This window comes from Cyprinus carpio, chromosome A2 (assembly GCF_018340385.1).
Source record: "Cyprinus carpio isolate SPL01 chromosome A2, ASM1834038v1, whole genome shotgun sequence".
Classification (NCBI taxonomy): Eukaryota; Metazoa; Chordata; class Actinopteri; order Cypriniformes; family Cyprinidae; genus Cyprinus; species Cyprinus carpio.
The window spans coordinates 10,399,476-10,420,967 of NC_056573.1; the positions used below are offsets into that span (position 1 = coordinate 10,399,476).

Here is a 21,492-nt window from a genome sequence, read left to right on the forward strand (position 1 = left end):
AACACAACTATGCAAAAAAGCTATTTTTTTTTATTTATTTTTTTTGCATTGATTTTTGGCCATATGACAGAGATCTGATATTCTATTTATTGTATTTCTGTTTTGCATAAAACTGAAGAATATTCAGAACACCCTATACTGTATTCTAAAATGATCTGATATTAACTTTTGCATTAGGGTTGCCATCTTTAGAAAATGAAAATAAGGGACAACTGTGATTCTTTACAGGAAAATAAGGGACAGAAAAAGGGATTCTCATAATATTTTTTTCTGTACCACACAGAGTGTCATTTCCGTGTCTACAGTTAAATATGTGTATAAAAGTAAATATATGTGTAAAAAAGTAATAATATAAAAATAATCACATTTGTTTTGCTTAACCTATGTACAATTATTCTAAAAATAAAGTTTAATGTCATACAAAAAATTTCACGCTTGTTATACAAAAAGCATTGGCCTGAACAAATTTTTACCTCTATAGAACTGTGACTGCACAAGTGGTGTAGTATTTTAGGAGGTGAATATACTGTGAAATTACATACAATATGGCCAGTGCTTGAAGTGGAAAAAAAATAAGTGCTGGTACTCACCCCCGCCCCCACCCATTTATCTTTTTATTTATTTATATTAAATAAGTACTTTAATAATACACAATGTATGTACGGTGCCAAAATCAATCAATAATTAAATAAAAGTTTTCAATACAAATTAGCACAAGTCAATCTGCGATACCAAACAGGGAGACGCCAAAGAGAACTAAACCTACTATATGGATACATTCAGAATAGCTAAACCTCTGACCACCTTCAGCCAGCATCTATTATAAAACACTCTTGCTTTTAAGCCAAATACACACTGAACAGAATAAATTAATGACATCTGGACGTAAGTCACTATTCTCTCCACAATCTCTGATGAAATCTGCCATGTTTTCTCTGCATTAGCGCTGTTTTGAACTGACTGTCTGAATTCATTTACTGGATCCTTGGACTTTCCAGGATTTTACCGATTTAAAATGATGTGATTGCAAAAGGCTTCTTTTCATTTTTAAGGTATTATTTTCATTATAAAGTACTGATTCAAATTAGTAATCAATAATTCATTATTTTTTAATTAATTAATTAATTTTACTACTCGACGTGCCTCCCCTGACATGCTCTGGCACCCCACACATGAGGTAGACCTATTGAATTCACTCACGTGATTAGTCGAGATGAGAAGTGATGCCGCCTGGGTAGTGTGATCTATATAGCGTCATTTCTAATTACCCAGACACTGACGCTTTTACTCAGAGTACCAGCAAAATGCCAGAAGTGGCGGTACGCACAAAAGAAGTCCAGGTACTCTAAAGACTAAAATATAGAAGTACCGGCCCACTTCAAGCACTGAATATGGAATAAAATGTTGAAAAGATAACAACTGAACATCTATGAAACTTCAATAAAACATTTTTTTTTTAAACAATGACATTTAAAATTTTGAAATAGAATGTTATTGCAACCATGTAGCCAATAAATTCATGATTTTTTTTTTTTTTTTTTCTCAATTAAAGAGCTTGGGAGTGTGTGGGCTGCTTTTGGTGCTTGAATTTGTTCTTCAATATTAATGAGGTCTAGGTTTAGGAATATGCTAGAAGTTACAATTTTAAAAATGTGTAATTTTGTTTCTCTATTTAACAACATTAACTTACAATACTGAAAGACATCTTCCCTCAGGTAGATTGCATGTTCTCTTGCCTAGCTAGATGTTGTGCTTATGATCAATAATCATGTTCTTTGCATTCACCCAAACTGATCTGGTGAAATCAAAACGCGGATGGTGAAGGGGATTGCTGTTAGCACAAGCCCCGCTCGCTGTGAAGTCAGAACAACCAGCTGCAAGGTCTTAAAGCCTTCCTTGAGTGGCTACGTTCGAATATCAAACAATGATTTGTGCAAAAAGAATGATTAATTTTTTATTTGTATGGTCTAGATGGCCATATGATGTATGCCTGCGAATACGGGACAAACAGCATTCCGTATAACTTTCATACGCAACGCCTATCTGATACCTTAAATATGGGACAATTTCATATTAGGCTATACGGAGTGGTTGGCAACCCTATTTTGCATGAATTTTATTGAAAAGAGCTCAGGCTCATGTAACCAGGAGGTTTAAGATATATGAATATGCTTTTAAGTTTTTCTTGCCTCATGGGTTTACATAATCTTAACAAGCAAAGCAATTCAACATTAATTTCACGGTGTCTCTCTAAAACTTTGAAGTACCATCGTAGTAGTTTCGTGTGCGTATGAATATCATGGCAATGTACAACACAAAGTACCTTATGCGGGAAACACTTTATGTAACACGTAAATGCACGTAACTAACGTAAATCAAGCAAGCATAGGCCATGAAGTGTTGGTGAAATAACACATTAGCGGACCGGAGGGAATAATATGGATTTTTTTTTTCCAGAAAACGCACAAAATAAATTCAAGCACTTTCAGATTCACAAACATTCAAGGACCTGTGGGAACCCATATAGGAATAGAGACAAAAATTCATACAGGGGCATTTCTGCTCCTATTTATTGCATTTTGGGATCATTCTAACTGCATACTACTAGGCTATATCACACAGAGATAATGTGCACTCTTAAGGCACCACAACAGTTCCAATATTATTGTAAACAATACATATTGCTCACCCCTAGGTATTACATCTCAATGTTTACTGTAGCAGACAGACAGTGTGTGGCTTACCTGTTCAGACACGTCTGCTAGCTGTCTCTCTGATCTCTGCTTATCTCTCTCTAGCCCCAAAGCTCTCTTATTGGCTTCATCGATCTCCCTTTGCAGTCGATGGACCTCCTGACATACAAGAGAAAATACACAGATTAATGTCATACTGAATAACCATCATGTTTTTTCTGTGCAAACCTTTATAGCAAATATGTGCAAACCTTCATAGCTTGCTCTAGTTTGGCACATAGGCTGCTCATGGACTTTTGCATGTTTTCATATTCTTCCCTCTGGCGTTTCAGGATGGGAGCTTTGTTCTCCACCTCCAGAACTATCTCATCCAGAACCTTGTGCACACGCTTGCTCTCCAGCTTCTCAAGATGCAGTTGGTCTTGCGCCTCCACGAAGGCATTATACAGCTGAGAGCCAAATATAGGAAAGTTACTCATAAAGATACACAGTTTCACAAAATTCTGAATTAGTTTGTGATAAACATCTTTTATACCTCCATTAACTTCATGCCGGGCTTAACAATCTTGGCCACTGCAGCTGCAGTTGGGGAGAGGTTTGTCAGCTCCTCTTCTGTGAGAGCTGGAACGCCTGTTGAAGTACACAAATACAGAATGAAGTCTTGCACAATGACATGATTTACCCTAAAATCTTCCCATAAACCCATCAAAAGTTCAATCTAATTACTCTGAAAAGATTCTTAAACCTAAAACAAAGAGGTTTTAGGTTTTGTGCTCATTACCTCTCCTCTTAAAGTCTGCAAGTCGCGTGTTGGCATTTTCCAGCTCTTTCTCTAGATGCCTGACCTTCTCGTGTAGATCAGACTCTGCTTTCTCCCTCACACTCTGCAGCTCTGACAGCTTCTTGTCTGTGCCTTTATTGGCTGTTGATGAAAGAAGCAGTATGTCTGCTTAGCACCACATAACATCTAAACTCGACACAACATTCAATGTAAAGCAATGACAGAAAATTAGCAAATAAACCCAAAATAAGAACATAGATGTTCAGAGAAGCATGCTACAATTAAAAAATTAGATAACCTTGCATAAAATAACAAATGGCTACATTGGTTAGATTGATTAATAAGTATTACATTGTATGTTAAGTGTAGTTGATAGGAATTGAACCCATGACCATTGTTGCTAATGCCATTCTCTAATGTCTGAGTTACAGGAATGAACAAAATAAATAAATAAATATATTAATTAACTGAAGCATTTTTAATTTTCACACCTTCCATCGCCTCCTTCAACAGTTTGTTGAGCTCTTCTGTTGAGCTATTTTACTGTTCTGTTCAGTTTTGTTTTCTTAAGTTTCTGCTGCTGCATTCTGTGAACACACAAAAGGATTCAGATCGTAATTATATCATACATTAACCCTGGACCTGCACAACAAATATCAACATCAACTGACCTTGTACAAATTACAGAGTTTGAGGTTAGCATTCAGCTCATTGCGATACTTTTCCTCCATGGAGGCCCGCTGGTCTTTAGCCTAAAAATAGAACACAAGCAATGCAACCATTATTGAATTTCTATTTCATGTGAAATGGTAAACTACTTATGAACAGGAAGGTAATAGTGAACCTCTTTGAGTTTGTTCATAAGATCCTCAGTACTCTTCTGCATGTTGTCATTGTTTTTCTTGAGCGTGTTCACTTGGTCCTGAAGTCTGGTCACCTGATTATAACAAACAGTACATACGATTGTTGCAGATAAGTGATATAATAAGAATATAGCCCAACTGATAAATAAGGGTCTCAAAAGTCCCTCACACCTCTTCCTTCTTGCTCTCCAAAGAGCACTTGAGCTCCAGGATCTCTTTGCCCTTGTCTCTGGATAATGAGTTCAGCTCATCTGTCTTACTCTTCAGCTCTGAATTCAGCCATGTGTTCTGGTTCTGAAGGAGCTCTTTTTCTTGTTCCATTCGCTTCTCACGATACTGATGAGAAAGAACCACAGTAAACCTTTCAAAAAATCAACTCAAAGACTCAATGATCAGATGAATGATTTCATTGTAGAGACAGAATGAGAATGAGAGTCACTATTCACCTGAATGGAAACCTCAGATGACTGAAGTTCATCCAGTTTAAGCTGGAGCTCCATCTTGATTGTGTTGGTCTCCACAAGTTTGTCATTGAGACGTTTAAGATCCTCTGTATAATAACATTAAGACATATTTTAGCTGTTCTGGATGTCAAAAGCATTGGTTTAGGGCTACTTTAGGACTAAATACCAACTCAACTTCACATGTGAGCAATCAGTTTGTTTCTAACAAACTGTTCACTTGATTAAAACTAAAATTACATTTATTTACAAATACTTAATGGCTACATTCCAGTGTTTTTAATTTGGCTTGCTAACATTTACACTACCGTTCACAGATGAATTAAATTGTTCAAAGTTCAAGCTAAACTTGAAATGTTACAAAATATTTCCATTTCATATAAATACTGTTCCTCTGAACTTTCCACAAAATCAATTTCCACAAAAAATATTAAGCAGCACAACTGTTTTCAAACTTGAAAATAATAAGAAATGTTTCTTCAGCATTATTAGAATGATTTCAAGGAAGATGTGACACCGAAGACTGGACTAATGACTACTGAAAATTCAGCTATGCATCACAGGAATAAATTACATTTTTAAATATTTTCAAAACTGTTTATTTTTTATAGCAATATTACTGTTTCTACTGTATTTTTAACTAAATTCAGCCTTGGTAAGCATAAAAGACTAATTTCAAAAACATAAAACAAATCTTAATGACCCCAAACACTACTGGATGGTAATGTAAATTAATATTAACTTTTTAAACAAAGAACAGAGCTCAAAAGCATAATAGTTTTTGCTGTGGTATTGAGAATTGTGAAATTTCACATGCATTTGCACTGACATTTTGGTACAACACTATTAGCAACTAAAAAGTGCTCAAAATGTTGTTGATTAAGTAATGCAAACAATGCAAAGTCGATAATAACATTGTCATAAATGACTCGTACCGCTGAGGTTTTCCACTTCTTGAGATCTCTTCTCAAGCGACCGCGAGAGCTCTCTGTTTTCTGCCTCAATTTCATATTTGGCTCTTGGAGGCTTACTCTGAAAGCCAAAGACATTGAGATATTTTCATCATCTTTAACTGCTCAGATATGACGGTCCATATGAAGCATGACAGGTGAGACTCATTGTTACCTCTTGCGTTGTCCCCTGCTCTTCCTCTATATCTTTTAGCTTCTTAAGTTCCTCCACTTTAAGAAAGAACAAACACATTATGTTATACAGCAATACTGCATCAACACAATCCAAATATTAAAAATAGAACATAATGTACGGTACTTACCGAGGCGGCCGTTCTCCTCCTTAATACTGTGATACTCTTTACTTTGGGACAAGAACTGCTCCTGACTCTCAGCTAGCTTCTTCTCAAGACTAAAATACTGTTGTTCTGTTCATTAAAAATATGACACATGCTTTTACTGGGACAATTCATACTGACATGATTAAGACTGCTGGTTTAGAGAGAAAGAACCGTTATAAAAATTAATTCATTATGATTGAGGTTATCAAGAAAGGCTTTATATGCTCACATAGCATTCTAGTATCGAGAGAGCAGATCAATAACGCACATAAAAGTTCAAGTGGAAAAAAACAGACAAACATGATCCACACGTTTTCTTTGGTGTGCCACTACATCTTAGAATTAACTCCAGATTAATTAAGCAGACAACTTGCTCCTCAATGTTTCGGATCAGCACAAATGTATTTATGATGCCTACACATGCTGTCTATTCAGGCAATACACTAGTGTTTAAGACACTCAGCTGCTGAATGACTCTCTGGCCCGCCTGCTACCGTTACTCACCGCAGTCTGCTTTATATCGCTCGTGCTGTGATTTCAGCGAGTCTATTTCCGTCTGCTGCTCTGACAGAACTTTCTCGAGCTTGTTCTGAATCGCTTTCGGCAGTTTGTTTATCTCGGTTCTCTCCAGCGCTTGCTGAAGAAGTGCCGCCATCTCTCCGACACACTGCAACAGTTAGCATTAGCGGCTAGCTGCCCTTACGTCGTAAACTCAAGCCGCAAAGCAGCACGGACCTACAGACGTATTGTCCAATCAGGTCTCTTGAACTGAAGAGCGTGTATTTGATGCGACGATTTGTCACGTATTGGGTCCACAGCTGTTTGAAGAAGTGAGCGTGATCTCAAGGTGCGTTTGAAGATTGCTATATTTTCCGCTGCTCTGACGTTATATTGTATGTTTCCTAAAATGTCATTATTTTCTATGTGTTTAAAGACGTTTAAATGTTTTACTTTTTGATGTCATTTAGAGTTGGACATTGAACTGCTTCTCTTCATTTTGGAGCTAAGCTGTAGAAACAGTGATTGCTCAAAATAAAATAAACATAAAAAAACAACTATATTAGATTTTCATACTGTATGTTATAATGTGTGGTTCAAAACAATTATTTGTATTTCTTGTATTTATTGAATTTTAATATTTCATAATATTTATTGGTTATCGGCCATAATATGCAAATTATTTCACACAATATTTGTCATGATCAAAAGGCTGACTAAATAAACTTTTTTTCCTGTTTCACTGTTATTTACTGCCATTAAATAGTTTGACACTCATTTAAATTCTCATTTGCACTTAATAGATAATAATAGTACTCGTAGTAATAATAATAATAATAATAATAATAATAAAATTTCCCTTAACAGCAGCAATACTTGTCCAATTGTAAATATGTTGTCAGTGAAAACGCAGTATAAAAGTATAACATTATAAACAGTATAACATTGTTATTTTGCAGTTGCAAGCAGGTTAATAAGGCACATTATTGAACTATTATCATTATTACTTTATTTTTTTTCTTTTGCGTGTTTAGAGGCAGAATGGGTAGGAGTTACTTTGTAGATGAAGCTGTGGAGGAATATCTTGTTGGGATTCAGACAGCTCCCGGCTCATGTGTGACCGGACTCCTGGCTGGTCAAGTAAGGATGCTAAACTCATTTATATATAATAATGTCAGTGCACACACAACTATATTTCCTTTATTTTCTTTTCACAGTCCTCTCCTCAGAGAGATTTTGTGGTGCTGGCTGTGCAGACTCCTCACAGGGAGAGTGAGGGGCAGCCGAAGGCTTCGAGAGGGGTCAGCCCACTGGATGACATTGATGTGGAGTGGGTCACAGAACATGCCAAGCAGGTGATTAGCATGATGTCTTATAACATGCATAGTGGCTTTGAAATGTTTTACTGTGAAGTTGTACAATTAAGGATTTTGACTTTCCCTATTCTAGGTGTCCCGCATGTTACCAGGAGGTCTTTGCATTCTTGGCCTGTTTTTAGTAACCCCACCTGAACTCTCCAAAGATGCCCAAAATGCATTAAAAAGGGTATGGACTTAGATGTATTTTTTTTTTATCTGTTAATTTGTTTATTTGTTAGATTAAACATTATTTTATTAATTTTATGTATTATTAATTGTTTTTTTTCAATAATTTAATTAATTTCAATTAAACTATTTTATACTAATCATTTAGAAATTGACTGGAACACATTTTAGCTTATTTTATTAAAGATGATTTAGTAGGCCATCATCACTTAAGCACTTATTTCTGTGCTCTGTTCTCTTTATGTAGCTTATATTTGCTATGGATAAATACATAACTAAGGGAAGATTGTGGGAACTGTCAGAGGAGGATGTGACTGATCAAGTCACCCTGCATATCTGCTCCAAAACAAAGAAGTATCCTTTACACTCCCTCCAGCTATTACCCTACATAAGTATATTCCCCGTGATCTAAAAGCATCGGTCTGTATGAATACCCGCACATGTTTGCATGATCCTTGACTTTAAATCTACAGAACTGTCTGCAAAACATTTGATGTAAAAGATCCAAAAGTAAGAGACACTTTTTTGTCTTAAAGCTTGGAATCTTGTGGCAGATAGTGTTGTATTAAGCTGTGTTTTAATTCTTTTGCATTTCTAGAGTTCGGCCAAGCCAGCAGATTGGAAGTATCAGACAGGTGTCTCATCATCCTGGCCCATGCTGAGCTGCTCTGTTGCGGTGGATGTGCAGATCCCTATGACAGGATCTTCTTCTGATATCACAGACAAGTGCATGAAGGTGAGACGGGTGCATGGAAAACAAGAGAAGTGTTTTTCTTGTGTAGGATTTTGTGGTGAATGTAGATTTGATAATAGGTTGATATGTTGTTAGTTTAATTTTCCTTTGCCTCCCTTGTCCAGGATGGTCTAAGGAGGTGGGCTAAACAGATTGAGGCTGCTTGCTGTCTCATAAATGGCAGACATGCATTAGATGACTCTGAACTCGTATCAGGACAGGTGAAAACTTCATTCTGTCATTCCTCTGTCATACTGATTCTTCATTTGAGCTGAGGTACATGTTTGTTCTTTTTTAGAAAAAGAACCCAAAAACAACCCATCGTCAGACACTGCCAGCACGGATCTTTGTCTCTGATGTGAGCGGCTTCTCTTATAATAGTGTCTTCTGATGAAGATTATCAATGGGGCATATATGTGGATATTGTCGAATATATAATATGTATATCAATGTGACAGGAACAGGCAGAGCTGGATGAGCGGAGCAGTGCTCTGGTTCAGCTGTGCAGCGGCTCTGTGAAGGTTCGAGGGGTGGTTCACTGCAGGGCCTACATCCACAATAACAAACCCAAAGCCAGACATGCAGCACAGGTCATTCAAGTCTATTCATACTGCTTTATGCTTAGGGATGTTCAATATATCACTACCATATTGTTATGAAACAGTTTGATATATATATCAAATATACTGATATTGGATATTTAATTGTAAGTGCTCATTTCCCCTATTTTACCATTGGCATTATCTAACACTCACTTAAAATCTTTCAAAAACTAATAATTAAAAAATCTCAAAGTAAATACTCTTTTATATTTATATATATACACACATATAATAATTAAAAAATCATATATATATACATATGTATGTATATATATATATATATATATGTGTGTATGTATGTGTGTATGTATGTATGTATGTATGTATGTATGTGTGTATGTATATATATATATAGATATATATATATATATATATATATATGTACATATGTACATATGTATAAAATATACTGTACATTATAATGTTGTAATGCCTGAATGCATTTGGAGTCTTTGAGAAGATTAATACTGATTTATATTCTCTTTGTACTGGTAGGCCATTAAGAGAGACATCATAAACACGGTTTGCTCCAGAGTAGAGATGTTTCTGGAAGATCTTTTAATAAATGAAGGGAGTCACAAAGGTACAGTGGTCCATCATGTCTTACGTGTGCTGTTGGAAGGGATAGTTCACCCAAAAATGAAAAATCTGTCATAAGTTATTCACCCTCAAGTTGTTCCAAATGTTTATGACTTACTTTCATCTGAGGAACATAAAAGAAGATATTGTGAAGAATATTAGTAACCCTTTTGATTCCCATTGACTTCCATTGCAATTTTGTCCATATAATTAAAGAGGGGAATAAAAATGGTTACCAACATATCTTGTTTAAAGTTCAGCAGAAGACAGAAAGTCATTCAAATTTGGAATGACATGAGTGTGAGTATATGATGACAGAATCTTCACTTTTTAGGTGCACTATCGCTTCCACAACAAACTTTTGCTAACATCAATTTGACCACTAGATGGCAGTAGTTTGCCACAATTCTCTTCATTGAGTGACATAGTACAAAAATAAATGTATTCATAATTCAAGACATAAGTGCCCATATTGTTTCTCTAGGTCTGTGCAGTGGGCAGCAGGCTCTTCCTCGGCGTGTGTTTGCACCAGTGCCCGTGTCCGGTCTGTCTGTGTGTGACTACATGTTTCCAGATGAAAGTACAGCAGATGTGGCCGAGCGTCTGAAAGAGATGCTGGACTGCAAAACACCAGAAGAGGACATAGATACTAGTTTGGAGGGCAATCAATGTATGTTTCCCATATGTGACTTTAGGGTTAATTTAGGGCTTCACAATTAATCAAATTTCTAATCGCAATTACAATTATGGATGCCACAATTACGTAATCGTTCAAAGTGGCAATTAATCATTCATAGTCCACTTATGTAATTCTGCATGTTTAAGATGCGTTTTTTTTTTCTATCTACATGTTATCTTAAGGGTGTTTCCCAATATTTTAATTTTAGTTTTAGTATAACATTAGAATGCCGTTCATATTTTTACTTTTTTATAATTTAAAGAAGAAACCAATCCGATGTATAGTTGACATTACTATAGAACAGCACAGAAACTTTTCAGTTAGTGTGTTTTCAGCTTGTTTATTTTCATATAAAAATACGGCATGCCGTTGCATCAAACAATGGTATAAATATCATTCAATGTAAATTGTGATAATTCTAATTAATAATCGCAATTACAATTTCAAGGGAATAATCAACAATTATGATTTTTGTCATAATTGTGCAGCCCTAGGTTAATTAATTATCTCACTTTATTTAAGTTTCTCATATTATAAGATGGCTTATTTAAATAATGAAATGCCGGTACTTAAGGAATTGCACTGTGGTAATGGATTGTATCACCTCTAGGCTTTTTTTAAGTGGACCTCAGATGTGTCACTAGGAAATGGAGAGCAAGTCCTTGCAGACTCACTAGGATTCAGGGATGACTGAACACAAGGATTGTAGGGGCTTTATTGTTAAACAGTGAAGAATGTGTATAGGTGTGTGACTTATAGAATACCAAAGGTTCAGCCTTGTCAAAATGGGTGCATACAGACCTCTTTTGACACACCCTGCCTCATTTCTCCTCCAAAATAATAGCCAGCTACACCTTGCCTCTTGTTCAGACCAGTTTAAGTTTGCCCTCATATGGTTTCCATGTATGGTTAAAAAGGAAGAATGTGGAAGAGGTAATAGGATTAGCTGCAGGCTATCTGATCCCTTGTGTTAACAAGCCCTTTGGGGAACTTGGGATATCGTTTCTGACACAATCTCCACCTTGGAAAAAAAAAAAAAATTTCTTGCATCATTTCTTTCTCTTTAGTGGCACAAGTCTACTATACCTAGTAATTAAATTTTTTACACGTTTGTGCATGTTTTTTTTTTTTTCCCCCAGTATTTTCCAATGTTTGTGGATCAGAGATAACTGAAAGCCCCAGTGATGATTCTAGTAAGCATGTCTTCTCAGAAGTCCAAACTGAAAATCCCAAAAATCAGAAAGCCCCTCAATATTATGCTGGTAAGTGCTTAACATTATACATAATTATTAATATAGATCACGCTCTATTTTTCTATGAGTAACTAATTTATTCATAAAATAAGTCTCTCTTTTTCTATCATGGTATTAAACGGGGCTCAACGATAAAGTTAACGATAACAATACGCTGTATAATGATACAGTCTATAGATGTTAGTTGGGCGGATGTGACCATATTTTTCTTGGTGTGATTCCTTTAATTCTTGGAGACATTCTCACATTCCCAGTGGTCCGTCTTCACCGACCTGATGACCTCTCTTTCTTTTCTCTCTCTCTCTCAAATACACAGGTGTGGCCATAACAGCAGCCGTTGCTCTCCTTGCCACAGCCACATCACTACTGTATTTTAATGAATGACAATGGAAATAGAAAATATGTTTGTATGAGTGAGTGTATAAGTATGCATAAGTGAGTGTGTGGAGTACTCCCTTATAATCAGTAGGTTTGGCTATTTGAGTCTAGACAAATCTTAATGTTATACTATACAATGGCAATCGAGAGAATTACTGTATGTCTCTAACATTCACAGCCTGATCGCACTGATGCCTACTGATGGGTTCATTCTGTAGCCATTCTTCTGAAATGAAATGTTCATCAAGAGACCAATCAATCCATTTCTTTATTAAAATGGCTTTGTGTGTCGTGGTGGAAAAAGGCCTTTCGCAAACTGTTGCCCCAAAGTTGTAAGCACACAATTCTCCAGATTGCAATCTTCTAATGTTGCATTGAAATTTATAACTGAAATTAGTGGAATAGACAAACCCGCTAATTTGAAGAGGCTATTCTCATGTTTATGGCCATATAGTTTAGATAATATACATATACATATATATAATGCACATATACATATATATTAAACATTTTTGAGTAATAATATACCGGTTAAAGTGTAAATTACAATTATGTGTTTTGTTTTTTCTTCCTTTTTTTTTTTTTTTTTTTTTTGAAAATTGTTCACCAGTGGCATGTTTTCGTCTCATGCCACATTAATAACAGATTAAAAGAAAAATGTTCATTGTCATCCTGCACGTTTGTTGCTTTCTTCAGTATATTGTCAATGTGCCATTTGTCATGTCATTATCAAACCAGTTTCTTCTGGCTTCTGTAACGGTGGAGCATTAAAGGCATAAAGGAAATGTTATATTAAGTTTAACTGAGCGGAAAATCCCTTTGGCATGAAATACAATTGCTGAAAACTTTTTTTGTGATGACGGTAATGTAAGTTAAAGGGTTAAAGTTAACCCAAAAATAAAAATCCTTTCATTATTTACTTACCCTTGGGTTGTCTCAACCCTGTATAAGTTTATTTCTTCTGTTGTACACAAAAGAAAATATTTTGGAGAAAAAAAAGTTGATGGTACCCACTGACTTCCATAGTATTTTTTCTGTACTATGGAAGTCAATGGGGACCATCAACTGTTTGGTTACCTATATTTTTCAAAATATCTTCTTTTGTGTTCAACTGAAAAAAGAAACGGTTTGAAATAACCTGAGGGTGAATAAATGATGACAGAATTTTCATTTTTGGGTGAACTATTCCTTTAATGACACTCCTCTTTTCTAAATAAGGGGTCTTAAAAGTTTTTTCAGACCAAGGACCCACTGGTGGTACATACTTTATGATTTCTACATTGCAAAGCCATTAAAAATGTTCACATTCTAATGTGACAGGGCAGTGAAACAGAGGAACTTTAGGGGTTTATTTTAGTTAATATTTCTGTTTCTTTTTTTTCTAGTTTCAGATCAAACTAAAATGTTGGACCCCCTTTTAAAGACCCCTGTTCTAAGTACCAAAATCATCTTGTTGTATTCTTAAAGTCATTTAGGTTTAACAATGATATGCTGACCTAAACCACATTCACCTGCACCTTCAAACAAGCACTTACACATGAATAGTCTCTTATAAACACAGTCATCCTGTGATTTGTGAGTTAGTTGGGTACGTGTCAGGACACGTTTTACCTGGAATGGCATTTGTAGCACAAATCTAGTCATGAAGACCTATAGGTGTGAGGAGTGTGCTTGGCCTTTCTGTGTTTTATTGAAGTAAGTCACTCTGGTGTCATGTAATGCAGCATTACAACATATGAAATCACACTTTTTTTTCTCATATAATTTATTCATTAAGCAGATAGCAGCTCGATACATAATGGATGACAAGTACAGTGACAGTTTGACTTTCATGTGGCAAACCTAAGCATGCTCAGAAGACATGTCAGAGAAATTAATACAAAATATAAATTTTTGTAATGAATGTACACTAAGTTTGAGGTCTGTATGTTTTGAAAAAAGTTTATTTTGCTCACTAAGACTGCATTTATTTGATCAAAAATACAATAAAACAGTCACATTGAGTGAATAAAAAAAATGTATTTTAAAGTGTAATTTATTTCTGTGATGGCAATGCTGAAGTTTTGTAATTTATTAAGAAGGTGTTATGTGATTGTTAAGTGATCATTAATATGTTGTTTTTATGCTGTTTTGTCACTTCTTAATGTCAGTATTGACAACAGTTGTGCTGCTTAATATTTTTGTGCAAACCCTGCATTTTTACAGGATTCTTTGAATAGAGTTAATTTGAAATAAAAAAAGTCTTTTTTTTTTTTATCAGTTCAATGCATCCTTGATGAACAAAGGTATTATCTTATTAAAAAATTACAGACCCCAAACCTGTTAACATAGTGTACATTATTATTTATTATCTCCTTAATAAAATATTCCATCAGCTTCTCTGTAAACCATAATAAATGGTTCAATTTGTAAGTGAATGAATCATTTCCCTTGTCTTTTTAAATACAATTTTTTGGCCATTTTTGCCTTATATAGACATAATAGTTTTGAGAAGAGAAAGGGGAACAGGTTTGAGAAAGGAGAAGAAGTCAGCACTTAAACTTGAGTCGACCAAAGCACTGCGACGCGATACAGTGGAGAACTTCTCTATGGATCTGAAAAATCATCCTTCCCCATGCAAATCAGCCGAATTGCTTCATAAATCAGTCAGAATGATTCATGAATGAGTTGATCTTAATTTGAATGATTTAAAAAAAAAATCCTTATCAAGTAATCACAAACTACTGTCAAGGGCATAGAAAATTCATGGAAACTCATTAGTCAAAAATTGTGGGTACCCTGGCAAATGAAATAAGCATGACTGTGTGCCTTTGATAACACTATGAAGTATTTAACCGCTGTAAATCACGTGCTAGTAGATGCCTTGAGGTGTGTGTGTTTGTTGGAGTCATGGCCCAGTATTCACAGCATCATTACTTGATCTAGCTCTGAAATAAGTCTGACAGGTTGACTAATGTGATTCATTTCCACCCTTTGAATTTCCTCAGTTATTCCACATCAGCATTCTCATTCTCATCGGGGCCGGCTGCGAACTCTTTCTCTGGCAGCAGACCGTACTCATTTAGGAAGTTCTCTACATCCATGGCGAAGAACTCCTCATTCAGGTGCTTTGTGATAGACATGAAGTTGCCCAGCAGCTCTCCAGCCTTGTACACCAGCAGGGCGGGCAGAACGTCATCTGAGAAACGCTCACCTGCCCCTGTGGCAGAAGCTCGGATTCGGCAGAATTTGACGGTGGAATACTCTGCTGCCAGGCAAGTCAAGCAGTTGTTGAGAGCGTCACATCCTCTGATCCCATCATCATAGATGTGCACAACCACTAGGGTTAGGCGGTGCTCTTTCTCAATGACATCCAAGAAGGCCTCCCCACTATCCAACTCAAACAGAGCATCGAATTTAGGCCCAAAACTCAGGTGCTCGTGCATCTCCTGCATGCACTGCCTACGATACTTACGCAGACAGCTTTCATCCTCTTCTTTGATCATTTCGTACTCCTGAACACTCATCTGCATGTGGGCAGACAAAGCAACACAGCAATTTTAATAAATATGCGAAGCAACTCTTACACTGCCAGTCAACATACTGGACAAACTTATATGAATTGATTCTGAAATGATTTTGATTATCTTAAAAACCGTTCAATTTAGTGTTAAACACATTAAATTAGTTTTGTATTTAATTGTAAATTATAAATTGTGTTTATGTATAAATTTCTCTCTGTTTGGAGTATGGAGTAGGCCGAATAGTGAAGCAAAAACATATACACAACCCTTCAAAAGTTTGGGGTCACTAAGATTTTTTTTGACAAAGAAATTAATACTTTTAATTATTAAGAATGCATTAAATTGATCAAAAGTGTTTCAAATGATTTCTATTTCACATCCATGTTGTTGTTTTTAATTTCCTGTTCATCAAAGAATCCTTAAAAAATGTTTTGTGGTTTCCACAATGACTAAATAAATAAATATTGTGGTTTCCAGAAAAAAATATTAAGCAGCACAGGTGTTTTCAACGTTGATGATAATAATAATAAATGTTTCTTGAGCAGCAAATCAGCATATGAGAATAATTTCTGAAGGGTCATGTGACACCTGGAGTAATAACTCCTGAAAATTTTAGCTTTGCATCACAGAAATGTATTGTTGATCAAATAAATGCAAAAACATTTATTTAAAAATCTTTAGAAATGTAGTCAACACAATTTATTAGGGCACTATGGCTACCTCATGAAGATTTGCTTAAATTGTTTTAATTACTGCATAATTTGACATTATTTCAGAGTTTTGATGACTTTACTATCATTTTAAAATTTGGAAAATATGAATTATACAGAATGAGTAGCTGTGTGCATTTGACTGGTAAGCTATAATGATGGGATGTGTTTGGAATTAAAATGACTCATTTTCTTGTGCGTGTTATATATGTGTAGATGTCAGTTGGGAATTTTTCCCTGTTACCTTGTGGATGACTGTTTCCCGGGTTTCGTCATTACTGGATTTGGGGTTGGACATTTGTCTGAGGAGCTCTCTCTTGTTGGAAGGGACGCTTTCATGGTCCTCACTCTCAAGTTTGAACTTTCTCCAGTCATGGATCACACCTTTGGGCCCTAAGATCCAATGTTTTTTTGTCATTTAAGATCTGAATTTGTCATTTCAGTCAACGGGCTGTTGAATAAATCTTGTTTAAATCAGTTTCCAGACTGCAGCCTTTAATTACAGATAATCTTGGGTGTATCACAGCATAATGAGGGAAATCTCCCGTATTACCTCATCATTAGTGTAAATAACGAATAGATGTTAGCAGGATGTTAGTACACCTGGCCGTGTACTGAAAGACTGTGCTGCACAACTGACAGATGTCCTAACAGATATCTTCAACACCTCGCTGAGCCAGGCAGTCGTCCCCACATGTCTCAAATCCACAACCATCATACCGGTACCAAAAAAATTACGTGTCCCTGTCTAAATGACTACCGTCCCATAGCACTGACTCCAATCATGATGAAGTGCTTTGAGAGGTTAGTCATGCAAAACATCAAAACCAGCCTCCCCAACACACTCGATCTGCTCCAGTTTGCATACCGTCCAAACCGCTCTGCAGACGCTGTAATTTCCTCCACCCTCCACCTGGCTCTTACCCACCTAGAAAATAAAGACTCCTATGTCAGAATGCTGTTCATCAACTTCAGCTCAGCATTCAACACAATAATCCCACAACAGCTCATTAATAAACTAAACCTGCTGGGCCTTGACAATTCCCTCTCTAACTGGATCCTGGACTTTCTAACTGGAAGACCTCAGTCAGTCCGTGTTGGCCACAACACCTCGAACACTACCACACTGAGCACAGGTGCCCCACAAGGCTATGTGCTCAGCCCAATGCTCTTCACGCTGCTGACCCACAACTGCACTGCCAAGTTCAGCTCCAACCACATCATCAAGTTTGCGGATGACACAACAGTGGTAGGTATCATCAGCAACAACTACAGAGAGGAAGTGGCACAGCTGGCTGAATGGTGTGGCACTAACAACCTGTCCCTCAATGTGGAGAAGACAAAGGAGGTTGTGATGGACTTCAGGAGAAACTCCACTGACCACCCCCCACTGACCATCGACAGCTCGACTGTGGAGAGAGTCAGCAGCACTAAATTCCTGGAGGTGCACATCACAGAGGATCTCACCTGGACCACCAACACCATGTCACTCTCAAAGAAGGCACATCAGTGCCTACACTTTGACAAGAGCAAGTCTCCCTCCACCCATCCTCACCACATTCTACAGAGGAACCATAGAGAACATGCTGACCAGCTGCATCACAAGACCCTCCAACGGACAGTGAAAACAGCTGCGAAGATCATTGGTGCCCCTCTCCCCTCCATCCTGGACATTTTCCTTACAGGATGCTCCAGCAAAACCAACATTATCGTGAAGGACCCCACCCATCCCTCCCACAGTCTCTTCAAGCTCCTACCATCAGGTAGACATTACCGTAGCATCAGAGCCCGCTCCGCCAGACTGCTCAACAGCTTCTTCCCCCAGGCTGTGCGATCCCTGAACTCAAATTACCCCGCCCTCCTCTGAAACCCCCACACAAACCCTCTACCTCCTGAAACATGGACCATCTCCCCTCCTCCACCCCCCAAATACCCCCCCCCCCAACCTTACCACATCACAGAAAAACTGTCTGAATTTTTTTTTTTTTTTTGTGCAAATCTCCACTATGAGCACTAGACACTTTTCACACTCACTGCTGTGTACATAGTCCCACATAAGACTCAAATATGTGTTTACATGCTCATGCACTACTTATCATCTTGCACTATTCCCCAGCCAGCTGCTTGACTAAATCTGTCAGTAGGTTAGTTGTGTATAGGTACCGTGTTTATGTGTAGCATTTGTATAGTTTGTATTTTGTTTGTTTTTTGTTTTTTAGCTTATGTATAGGTAGATATTTATATATAGTATTTATAGTCAAAATCTGTCAGTAGGTTAGTTGTGTATAGGTTTATACTGTTTTACTTCATTGTTTTATGTCTGTATTTATGTAGCACCGTGGTCCTGTGAGGGACAACATTTCGTTCCACTGTATGTCCACACATGTAGCGGAATGACATTAAACCTCAACTTGACTTGACTTGTTCTGCAATCAGAGGGATACTCTACAATGTAGCTCTTTCTTTGTTTCGATATCAGTAATTCAATCTTTTCTCACCTGTTTGTGTTGCTGGTAGTTCCTCAATCTCAGCTGAACCTGACATGATGAATCCTCCTAGTAGAGCTGATGATAGAAATTACAGTTCCTCTGAGCCTTTACTAATTTGTTTGTGCTTGTGGTTTCAGTTTAAGGATGGAAGAATAATAGTAAGTTGTTGCTCCATCTGAATATGCCCATCTTGAGCAACTCCTCTAAGAAATGACCTACGGTGGTTGATATTTTCTCTCTCCATTTGTGACCCTGGGCCACAAAACCAGTCTTAAGTCACTGGGGTATATTTGTAGCAATAGCCAAAAAAAAACATTGCATGGGTCAAAATTATAAATTTTTCTTTTATGCCAAAAATCATTAGGATATTAAGTAAAGATCATGTTCCATGAAGATATTTCATAAATTTCCTACTGTAAATATATCAAAACTTCATTTTTGATTAGTAATATGCTTTGCTAAGAACTTCATTTGGACAACTTTAAATGTGATTTTCTCAGTATTTAGATTTATTTGCACCCTCAGATTCCAGATTTTCAAATAGTTGTATCTTGGCCAAATATTGTCCTATCATAACAAACCATACATCAAAGGAAAGCTTATTTATTCAGCTTTCAGATATTGTATAAATCTCAATTTCTAGAAACTGACCTTTATGACCGGTTTTGTGGTCCAGGGTCACATTTTATATTTCCAGACTATGTGAGATGAACAAACAAATGGGAAGTTTTATGTGACGATCAGTTACACTAGTGCAGTTATTCTAATGTAACCAAAGTAGATTTTATTTCTGCTGCATGAGCTCTTGACACTGTCCGAGTATGTTACAATTATCCAGGTTGAGATGGAATTAGCAGATTACTTTCTTATAGGTGATGGATTAGAACTACGATCAGATTATATTGTTGTGACTAATGGGTTTGCCCACTGTGCTCCTGTTTTCTTGCATGTAAAAGTGCTGTACTAATGTACTAAATATTATACTAATGCTACACATATACACACCTGAATATGGAAATGTTGAGCATCTCAATCTTAACAAACCACTTGCATTTATATGGTTTTCACAGAACACTACCATGTGATCTTAGCAAAGAATTGTGCTGATCAACTGGATTCTATGAACAAGACATACTCAGAAATACGTCAGAAGTAATCTTGTTCAATCCAGCTCCTACCGATTGCTTTGTCATCCCTCTATTTTACCTCAGATTTTCACACATATCAACAAGTTCCATTAGCAAAAGTGCTAGTTGCAGGATTCATGCACAGTAGGTCTATCTAAGGCCTATGCAGAATTTAGATATGTTGTTGCAGTATTTTACACCTAAACACCAAAAACTGCATAATTAAACATTATTACCTGAAATATATTGCTCACCAGGTTATTTATTTTTTTCTATTGTTTGAGCATCCTGCATATACAGTATAATACCTGTAAGAACTATTTCAGATAAACATGCTTAAGTGATCATTAACCATTTCAGTATTTTCCATCTGTTATATGTAGGTATAGCAAAACAACAGAAAAGTCAGAGGAATGTCATTCTTACCTGAGTGTTTGCTTTGACTACCTGCCTTTGCTGTGTACAGTCTCAGATAATAATGCCATGGACATCATGGTTACATCTCAGAAATAATACGGTGTGATGTAATAAGATTACAGTGGAGGAATTAAAGCAGCCCGTCACAGAGAGAGATAAACAGACAAAACACAGCCTGGCATTTACAGTGCAAGAAATCCAGCTTCTAGTTTGTCACACACACACACACACACACACACACACACACTGCAACACTGTATTTACCTGTAAAGTAAACAGTTTTAGTTTGCTTTCAGTAAAGCTCATAAAGCTATATTGTTGCACTTAATATCTACTGGAGAAGCATTGTGGCTGGCCTGGTGGCAATACCCATAATCCCTTGTGCTTGAATAATTTTATTTTTATGTGGTTGGTCAAAACATGGGAAATTATGAGGATATGTACATTTAGTTGTATTTTATGTTGAAAGGATAAAACATTTATTTAGTGTTTTTGATGTTTTATTTTAATTTTTAAGTCACCATTAGCGTGATCAGTGTTCATTTTTAGGTTAGGTTTGTTTAAAGGGGTACTCCATCCCAAAATGAAAATGCTTACTGCTCAGAATTGCCAAAATGGCACTACGCTGATTTGGAGAGACACAGAGGAGAGGAATTGTTGAATGAAGTCGTGTACAAAAATTATTTTCATCGCTTCATAATGTTACGGTTGAATCACTGATGGCAGTTGGACTATTCTGATGATGCTTTTCAGACTTTCCTGGACCTTGACACTGTTATTTATTTGGCAGTCTATGGTACAGTCACAAGCCTCCCTGTTTTCATCTAAAATATCTTAAATTGTGTTCCGAAGACGAACAAAGCTTTTACGGGTTTGGAACGACATGGGGGT

The 21,492-nt window shown here is 36.5% G+C and overlaps 2 protein-coding genes and 1 pseudogene across 4 annotated transcripts; 1 reads left to right on the top strand and 2 right to left on the bottom strand.

Annotated features, from left to right (window-relative positions):
- Positions 1-6,818, bottom strand: part of LOC109103065 — a 25,270-nt pseudogene extending 18,452 nt beyond the window's left edge.
- Positions 6,799-13,151, top strand: LOC109103045 (protein odr-4 homolog). Of its 2 annotated transcripts, none has more exons than XM_042771976.1 (14): positions 6,799-6,936; positions 7,622-7,727; positions 7,805-7,942; positions 8,037-8,132; positions 8,379-8,485; positions 8,605-8,641; positions 8,730-8,867; positions 8,990-9,085; positions 9,163-9,222; positions 9,323-9,454; positions 9,962-10,049; positions 10,530-10,715; positions 11,864-11,986; positions 12,294-13,151. In XM_042771976.1, the coding sequence occupies exons 2-14, from the start codon at positions 7,629-7,631 to the stop codon at positions 12,359-12,361; spliced, it is 1,368 nt and encodes a 455-aa protein (XP_042627910.1). In that variant the 5' UTR covers positions 6,799-6,936; positions 7,622-7,628; the 3' UTR covers positions 12,362-13,151. The 2 variants fall into 2 exon arrangements, with proteins under 2 accessions (XP_042627910.1, XP_042627919.1); XM_042771985.1 differs by having other exon boundaries at positions 9,329-9,454.
- Positions 13,152-14,705: 1,554 nt separating this feature from the next.
- Positions 14,706-20,701, bottom strand: LOC109071633 (phosducin-like). Of its 2 annotated transcripts, none has more exons than XM_042772006.1 (4): positions 20,611-20,701; positions 19,067-19,132; positions 16,813-16,961; positions 14,706-15,861 (listed from the first exon to the last, which is right to left on the bottom strand). In XM_042772006.1, exons 2-4 carry the CDS (start codon positions 19,110-19,112, stop codon positions 15,343-15,345), a joined length of 714 nt encoding a protein of 237 aa, XP_042627940.1. In that variant the 5' UTR covers positions 19,113-19,132; positions 20,611-20,701; the 3' UTR covers positions 14,706-15,342. The 2 variants fall into 2 exon arrangements, with proteins under 2 accessions (XP_042627940.1, XP_018943612.1); XM_019088067.2 differs by having other exon boundaries at positions 19,067-19,181; positions 20,611-20,650.
- Between the last annotated feature and the right edge of the window lie 791 nt (positions 20,702-21,492).

Coding starts and splice junctions, on each gene's coding strand:
- LOC109103045 (XM_042771976.1), top strand. CDS start 7,629: ATGGGTAGGAGTTACTTTGTAGATGAAGCTGTGGAGGAATATCTTGTT. Junction 10,050..10,529: donor AAATGAAGGGAGTCACAAAG/GTACAGTGGTCC, acceptor TTGTTTCTCTAG/GTCTGTGCAGTGGGCAGCAG. Junction 10,716..11,863: donor TAGTTTGGAGGGCAATCAAT/GTATGTTTCCCA, acceptor TTTTTCCCCCAG/TATTTTCCAATGTTTGTGGA.
- LOC109071633 (XM_042772006.1), bottom strand. CDS start 19,112: ATGTCAGGTTCAGCTGAGATTGAGGAACTACCAGCAACACAAACAG. Junction 16,962..19,066: donor ACTACCAGCAACACAAACAG/GTGAGAAAAGAT, acceptor ATTGGATCTTAG/GGCCCAAAGGTGTGATCCAT. Junction 15,862..16,812: donor GGGAAACAGTCATCCACAAG/GTAACAGGGAAA, acceptor GCCCACATGCAG/ATGAGTGTTCAGGAGTACGA.